The 9,251-nt window shown below is 31.4% G+C and overlaps 1 protein-coding gene across 1 annotated transcript in view; it reads right to left on the bottom strand.

Annotated features, from left to right (window-relative positions):
• Positions 1–2,071: 2,071 nt before the first annotated feature.
• Positions 2,072–9,251, bottom strand: part of ATRNL1 (attractin-like 1) — a 293,585-nt gene continuing 286,405 nt past the window's right edge. The window contains exon 24 of the mRNA XM_008578422.1: positions 2,072–2,146. Coding sequence (XP_008576644.1) covers positions 2,081–2,146 — 66 coding nt within the window. The 3' untranslated portion in view covers positions 2,072–2,080. The remainder of the gene's footprint in view (positions 2,147–9,251) is intronic.

A 9,251-nucleotide genomic window follows, 5' to 3' on the forward strand; every position in this document is an offset into this window, starting at 1 on the left:
TTAATATTAGCTTTCTTTTACTTAATAAAATAGCTATTGAATTTAAATATGCACACAAATTTAAAAGCTTAAAATAAAGCCCTAAACATTTAAATAATTTACATATATATTCAAATTTGTGAAGTTTTACACATAACCAAACTTCTTGTGTATTTCCACCCACACTATTCTGCATCAAAAATATGTTTATTTGAATGCATCAAATAATGCTCATTCAATTGTAATTTCTAGTACTTTCTAAAAACACACTGCAACTTTGTTAATACCTTAAAATTCATTTATACTCCGAAAAACAAAGTCATAAAACATTAAATATATTTAAGAAGTTTCTTCAAATTCCATTTTAAGGGATATGTTTAAAGTACGAATGTCCTTTCTACACATATTAGTGATAAATATATTACAGAGTTAAATTCTGGAAATTGTAATCTTTTAAGAAACACAAACAAGATTGTTTTCGGAGCAAAGTGATGAATGCGGCATAGATTTTAACAAATGAAGTGGATAAATGAACAGGGAATGTATACATTGGAGAAAAAAGTTTAAAAATCCAAAGGGCTGTAAATGGAGGTGAGAAATTAAGACTAGTTATGAATAGGAACACATGGATGAATTATAAGTGATATTATAGGGAGACAAATTTCAGCTCTATTTTAAAGAACAATTAGTTATCTAATGATAAAAAATGCCACCTCAGGAGACAGCAAGTTTCCTGTCATTAAAGGCATTTAGGCATAAGCTGGATCAAGGGTTGGGAAAATTATATATCCACAGATGTTTTCATGGTAAAGTTTTATTGGAACACAGCCACTCCCATCTGTTTCTATATTGTTTCTGGCTGCTTTAGTACCACAGCAGCAGAACTGTGTAGATGCAAGTGACCGTATGACCCACAAATTTTGAAATATTTACTATCTACTCCTTAACAGAAAATGTTTGCAGAAACCTGTGGAGAAGATATTAGGAATTCAAGTACTATATGGATGTCTGGACAAGACAAACAACAAGATAATGGTTACTTTGTGTTTATGAAAGTGCCTGACATATCATGTATGTCAAGGATTTAGGTGTGCAGGTTCTTTACTGTCTAAGTTAGCCCAGCCAAGTTGATGAATGGAGGTCAAAATTGATACTGCACTCTGTTTGAAAAGTTGTGTGCCATGATGGGGGCTAGGTCTATCAGAAAGAGCACTCACATTTGTCTAATTTGCACAAAGCCACCCAAAGAATCAGCATAAGCTGCATATACCCAAAACAATGTTAGCAAAAATAACATCTCTTCCAATCCAGAGAATCTAAGATCCCACAACACAAATATTCTACCACTGAAACTCAGCTTCTTCTCCTAACCTATGTTTCTTCGTTTACATCCCATGGAAACGCAGATAAATGTTCTCTGTAAAGAGTGTTCATGTTTTGAGAAACGCTACAAACTCTAACTTCTCTTTGAGAAAGACACATTACAAATTAGCATATTAAAAACTCTGACAAGTAATGTCAATTCAAAACCAAAAAGAGCCTTATTTAACTTTAGTATACACAACATTGTCCAAAGTCGTTTAATTATAGAACTCTTTTTTATGAACCTACTACCAGTACCTCATATAACTAATGTTCTGGGAAATGATGCACTATTGAAAGTCATATATAGTACTTCCAGATCACAAACCCCTCCAGGACAGAAAAGACATACTTTTTCTCACTGACTACAGACCTTAGCATGTTGACAAGCATATATAATAATTACCAAGAAATTATTGAGTTGATTTAATTCCAGTAGATGTAACTAATCCATGTGACGTATGTACTGTTAATTTCATAATTAAACCATGCTTCATTTATATATATAAGAGAGGACACTAAATCCATTGGCTATTAAATAGTATAATAGTAAAATAATCTTACACAAGTATAGATCAAGTAGGTTCCCTATGCTTGGTGGTATATATTTAAGCATATAAAACTATTCAAGACATGCTATATGATATATTAAGATTAAAGAACTGAAAAATTTTCTAACAGAGTGAAAGAACATATATCAAAATATAGGCTTTACAAGTTCAAGGTCAATAAAAGCAAATTACCTGAAGAAGGTGACAAAAAACTGCACAAGATCCATGATTGTGTTGTGTTGTGAGAATGCAATCTGAAAAATTAAAATAAAAGAAAATTTGAAACTTAACTGAATGTATGTTCTTCTCTGAATTGTGGCATTTGTAAATACAATATTTATAAATCATAAAGACATTTGGCTCACCATATTATAAATCAAATATGTGCTGCAATTAAAACTTCATCTAGAATATCTAATATATTCAACTACTAATGGTGGTCTTTGCAAAGATTATAACATTAAATGGTTTAAAAAGTTTTCTAAAATTACTTCAAGAATGTATGCTAAGTGTTTCATGGGAAATGCTATGATGATTAAATGTACCTCACTAAAACATGCGAATGAAGTTCTTCATCTAGTAATGACCACATTGTAAACTAATACATCTAATAAGTGATAATTGATAATATCAAAGAGTTTAACTAGATTTCAAAGAACAATAACTTTTTAAAAATTACTATTGTAAAGAAATGGGAGAACTTCTTTACTCAGAATTATGTTACAAATGGAAAAGTTGAAAATATTTTTCATAAGACATTTTCTTAGAAAAATAGAGGTTACACTTATGCCATCTTATCTAACTCAATTTTATTGCTTATAAAAAATAGCATTTTAGATAAGGAGTCAACAAACTTTTTCTGTAAAGAGCTAGATAGTAAATATTTTCAGTTTTATGAGCAATGTAGTATCTGTTTTTACTACTCAACTCTGCCACTGTATTGCAAACTTGATATATCTTCCTTTTTCAGTACCTGTCATAACCAGTCTTGTAGCTATCATAAAATCTTCCATTTCTCTCTATAAGAATATGCTTCTTATTTCTTATATATTATTCACATTTATATTTCTGATTAGTATACTTAATATATTTTTAACTAATTGATAAAATGTGTTAGCAATTTCCAATAACACTTTTTGAACTTATGCCAAGCCAGGTTTAATGACAAAACAATTAAAGCTTAAAAGAAAAGGAAAAAGGAAATTTGAAAATATATATGATAAATTCCTCAAGCTTGTAGTAATTTGGAAGACAACAGCAACAAATAATAATAATAATAATAATATAATTGTAAGTGTCCTCCCTTCAGGGTAATTTGAAAAAAACAATTATACAAGGGCATCTTTATCAGCATATTTTATTATAACCCTTAGTTTTCAAATCATATACATAAAACTTCGTATTTACTTCAATACCTACTTAACCAGCGTCTTTCCATATTATTTTATGCTCAAATGACTCGTCTTCTATGTTCACAATGCAAATATATTTGTGATAAAAATTTAGACATGAGCATTAAGATTAAGTTCTTTTTTCTCTTTTGTTCTGTATAACTTAACTATTATTAGTAAGGGGATATCACCTAGTCTGGAATGAAAATTAGAATTGCAAATTGAAGAATGATTCCTAGCATCATTCTCATAAAAAAATTAAATCTAAATTATGACATCAGTTTGCAGATTGACTTAGTACTGAATTACCAAATTCCATTTACTCAGAAATAGGTAATTTAGATTCAATGTAATTTAATTTAATTTAAATTGTGTTGTATAAATGTTGATGAGCAACACTGACGTAGGAGAATACAAAGTACTTAAGCTCAATACACTTTCTGTTTTCTAAGTTATTAGCATTGCAGCCATAGTTGTCATTTTTGAATTTTTTTTGTCAAGATTCAATTTTACAGCTTTATACGTTGTAAAGATAAGTGTTACCAAAATAAAATCTCGCTTTAGAAACTCTTGCAAATCAGCTTAGTAGCATGATTCTCAGCATTCCAAAAAAAAAAAAAGGAAATTTTTTCCTGTTTAATTAACAGATTATTGGCACATTCATCATATAGCACTGCTATGTGTCTCGTAGTCATAATATGAATTTTTTAAGGATATCTGAATGCTAAAGTGGTTGGCAACCTAAAACAAAACACTTTGTAGAAGACAATGAAGAAAACTTGTTTAAAATTATGACTTACATTAAACTAAAGCATCTTCCCAAAATACATAAATTGATCAAATAATATATTAAAATGGAAGAGGCTCTCAATGGCTAAGTTAAAGTCTGATTAATTATGTATGAATAGTCACCTACTTAAAATTGACTACTCTAGTAGGCATATTATGTATTTGACAAAAAAACAACTCATTTTCTTGATTTCTAGAATTCCATTAATGAGTATAAGACTTTATGGTACTATAGGAATTAAACTTTTACAATACATATTAACTCAGAAATAGGAAGTAAAAGAAAAAATTTCCAATTAGTTATCAAAAATTTGGTACAGCACTTAAAACAAAGTGAAAAATTCTGAACAAAAACATTTGTTTCTCAAACATCTTCATAAACATAAAAAAACATAGAGCCAGTAGATTTGGGCCACAACAATGCTAGTAGAATGAGAAGACAAAATTTGCTTTCTAATTTAGCAGTTATTATCACAACCTTTACGCACATGAAGTTTTTATACCATGATAACTGCTTGTTTTACATGTAACTCACACTAAAAGTCTTCTAGAATATATTTATTAATTAAAATAAAATTGAATAGTTTAAAAAAATTGTTGATGGAAGGAACAGGAGGCAGGTACAAAACAAAAACATATTTGATAATACAACTTGTGACAAAATCTATTTTATTAAAAAACTATTTTAATGGAAATGTAATAGTAAGATTAATATTATTTCAGTCAAGATCTTTACTGTATGATCAAACTAGTTTAAACAATTTTCCACTTATTTTTACTTTTATACTAATTCTAAAGATAAAAACATTTATAATATTTTTAATGCGCAATATTTGTATAAGTGATTTTCCATATTCATAAATATTGATACATATATATTTACTACATAGTCCACTAGTTTCCAAAAGAATTTGAAATGGCTTTCTGTTATATAAAACAGCATTTAAACTGTTTGTATCTCATCATCTCTGACTTTTCCAGAAAATCTACTGCCTCCCAAAAAAAGGGAGCAAGTGACAGTAACTCCAAAGTTTCCAATAAAAGAAAGACCATAATAAAACATGGAACTTTCAGAGGGATGAACAGACCTATAGTTACTAGAGGTGGGAGAGAGGAGGTAAGGGAGTCTAGGGAGTAATTGGGTAAGGAACACAAAGAGTAATTACGATTTGTAATGATGAACATGCCAGTAGTATTGATTTGATCTTCACACACTATATACAAATACTGAGAATCAACTCTGTATCCCATAAATATGTATAATCAAAAATAAATAAAATAAAAAATAAACTTCATAAATCAAACACATATCAATTTCTACAAGTATTCTAATAATTAACAGATATAAAAATTATCTATATGAAATGTAAAATCTTATAATGTGATTATAAAATTATAGAATAATAAAGTACTAGAAATAGTCAGAAATTCAAATATAACTTCTCTACAACTTTTCTCACTGAAATAAAGCCTCTACTCAAACATTTTGGAAGAGAAGAGTTCACTGTTAAACATGGAGAACTATTCTTTTGGACAACTCTATGCTTTGGAAATTTTATCTTAAGTTGCAATATAATTTCCCTATAACATCTATTGACTGATTTTAATTCCACTCCTAGAGATAAGTAGAAATAGTTAAAACTCTATTCCATATAAAAGTTCCCATTGATTCAAGCTTCTTCATATGTTATAATTCCCAGATACAGTTTACATTTCCTAAATGCATTCCAGTTTGCTAATGTCCCTGTTAATATGTGAACCCATACCGATGTCTTCTACATGCTTACAATGCAATGGAATAAAGTGGGTTTTTGAGAAAAGGTTATGGAATACATTTTTGGACGTACTAGTTTTTGAAATGGTTATCATACATCCAAGGAGACATATCAATAAGGAAACTGGATGTACAAGTCTAGTGTTTAAAAAAGAGGCCTGAGTTGAGCTACAAATTTGGAAATAACAGTTTTCTAGTGCCCTGGAACTTTCCATCTGAGGGATTTTCAAAACCCCTTTTAACATCTGAATCACTGAGTCTTACACAGACTGGGGTCTGGCCTTTCCCTTTATGCAACACTTCTTAGAGTAGCCAGTATCCCTGGGACAAAGAGTTTGCCCATGAATTTCAAGTTATCCCCATAAGTACATTAAAAGACATAAGGTAAAAGATAAACAATGTGAAAGTAATATCAAGAAACATTAAAAAATAATATAAATGAAATAAATAGTAGGATGAATGGATACATGAGTAGAAAAAATTAGCATACTGGAAGACCAGTTTGAAGAGGAAGAAAAAGAGGAAAAAGAAACAGAAATGTAAAGGAAAAGCTAAGAGATACAAAGAATAGAAACAGAAGTATGATCAGACAAATAATAACAATCTCAAAGTGGCAAAAAAAAAACAGTGTAAAAGAAGCATTTGAAGGCATAATGGATATACATTTTCTTGAACTAAAAAAGGAAAAAAAAAGATGAATGACTGAAAAACCCACACCAAGACACACTGGAGTAAAATTAAGGAGTATCACATATTTTGAAGATTCTTAAGGGAGAAAAGAGAAAGAGTTTCAGAGAGAAAGAGTATATCACATAATAAGTAAAAAGAATCTGAATGATATGACATTAACTTCAACATTTAAATCTGAGTTGACATTTTATTAATAAAATATATTTTAGTCTACAATCCAGTTAGTAATTACATTACAACTTCTTCGTATTTGAAGGCCACTTCTGTTTCTGATGACTACTTTTATGACAATAAGGAACTCTGCATTTAAACAATCATAATTACAGCTAACACTGACTACTTACCATACACTTTGGTTTGTGTGTATTTTCTTTTTAATCTACATAACTACTCTAAGGTAGCATATAGACAGAATTCTAAAATGGCCCCAAGATTCCCATTCCCTGTGTACACACCTTGTATAATTCCTTCCCTCTGAATGTAGGTGGAATCTATGAATGTGATGGGAAAGTCACTGACTTGATTAGGTTACATTTTATGGCAAAAAGTCACGGGAATAGTCTCTCCCATGATTGTTACATCATGTCATACTCCATTTTATCAGACCAAAAAGAGAGATTTTTTTTAAAAAAAGAAGCTTTATAACTGGCGTTGAAGAAGCACAGCACCATGTTGTGGAGAGGGCCATGTGGCAGGGAATGGTGGCCAGCTTCTAGGGGCTATGAACAGCTCCTGACTGGCAGTAGCAAGCAAGTAGGGACCTCAGTCCAACAACCCCAAGAATTTGAAGTCTTCCAACAACCAATGAGCTTGGAAGAAGTCCATCTGCCTCAGATGAAACTGAATCCCAGCTGACACCATGATTTCAACCTTGTGAAACGCTGAGCAGCTAACCTGTGCCCAGATTCCTGATTCACAGAAAGTATGAGATAATAAATGAGCCTTGTTTTAAGCTGATAATTTTGTGGTAATTTGTTACTCAGCAAGAAAAACTAATAAAGGTAGGCGCTATTATTATTACCAGTTTTACAGAAGAAGAAATTGAAGTACTGAGAACTGAAAAAAAAAACTTCCTCCCGATCATAACTATTAAATGGAAAATTTGAAATTGAGCCAATCTGATTTAGGACCTGTGTTCTTAAAATCTACACTGCCACTAAGAAAGCAAATGGTTGTCACCTGGAGATCAAAATATGAATATCCACATTAGACTGGCATTGAAAAAATAATTATATATAATTTACCTTGCACCAATTAATTGCATATTTTTAGAAAACAATAAATAAAGCCTCCTTTCTCACTTTAATAACAATTGCATTATTTACCAGTCAAATCTGTAATATTTTCCTAAAATAAGCAAATATTGATTTCAGAAAGATATTCCCTAGATGGTAATACGCTTTTATCAAGGTTACCCACGATAGTAGATATTTGTTGATTTTTGGTCACCAGTAAGTATTTCCCTCCCCAGAAAGAAATTTCTTGGAATGTTTTTTTTATTATTAGTATTGTTGTTGGGGTAATGAATCCAAGTCCCGTACCTTCCAGCAAAGAAGCCAAAAAGCCCTTTCTAACAGAATGTTTTTTCTCCCACCCTTCTGACCTAAATTTGCCAAATGGACTCATCCACCCAAGATTTTAGATCTTGAATGAGTAATTACAGGTTGGGTTGAAGAAACGACGAGATTTCATTCACTACAGCAGTAACATACAATAAAGAATGTCAAGCAATTCATATAACTGAAAACTGCTGGAACTGACAGCTTTCTGCCTATTGCAAACCTGATGATTTATTCTTCTCTTTCATGTTTTTAGAAACACCTTATGTTAATAACACAGTTTCCTTGTGTTTGTTAGTTATGCATCGTTTCTGTTCCTTACAAAGAATCTTAACTACTAAAACAATTTATAATAAAATTTCATTTTAGGGGAAGAAAGTATCTGTTTGTTTGTTTGTTTTACAAAAAGCCCATGTGACTATAAATAAGAGAAGTAAATCTTTTATTACACCAATAAACTATCAACAGTACATATTAAAACTTTTCAAAAAGAGTATAAGAAAAAAGCATATATTATCCATACATTTTTTCCTCAAGGGAAACACATTAGTCATCTCTTAATTTAGAAACTATTCACTGAGCTACTTCAGCTAAATGCTGAAGATGTAGAGGGGGAAAAGTTTCTACTGTAAGAGTGTAAGGGCCACTAGGGGATAAAAAAGTAGAACAATATTTATAATAACCTGTGATAAGCTGAAGAATGTACCAGTTGCAAGAGAACAGTAACTTAAAGTAGTTAGGTATAAGGGGAGGTTACATTTTGAACTGAGAAAAAGACTAAGCAAGAGTTAGCAATATTGAGACAAAAAAGGGTATTTAAAAGAAAAAAGGCAGAATGTAAAAATAATCAACAGAAAGAAATAAAAGAAAGAGGACTAATGTGTGGGAACTAAAGTAGTTTGGTAGGGCAAAAAGTAGAGTTAAAGATTGCCGGGCCTCCCTGAGCCAGAGGCCGACAAAACCGAGCGGGAAGAGACCCCGGTCCAGCCGGGGGTCCCTTGTGGGGCTGAGCGGGATGATGAGTGTCGCTGGCACGGCCCTTCCCCCCCAGGACCTTCCTCCCCGGGGGCCGAGAAAGAACACCACCGAGCCAGGAGAGTGGTCAAAGCCGGAACTCCGTTTATTTGCAGGGCGGCACAGCTTATATAGGGAAAAA

The sequence above is a fragment of the Galeopterus variegatus genome, unplaced genomic scaffold (assembly GCF_000696425.1).
Source record: "Galeopterus variegatus unplaced genomic scaffold, G_variegatus-3.0.2 Scaffold1679, whole genome shotgun sequence".
NCBI lineage: Eukaryota > Metazoa > Chordata > Mammalia > Dermoptera > Cynocephalidae > Galeopterus > Galeopterus variegatus.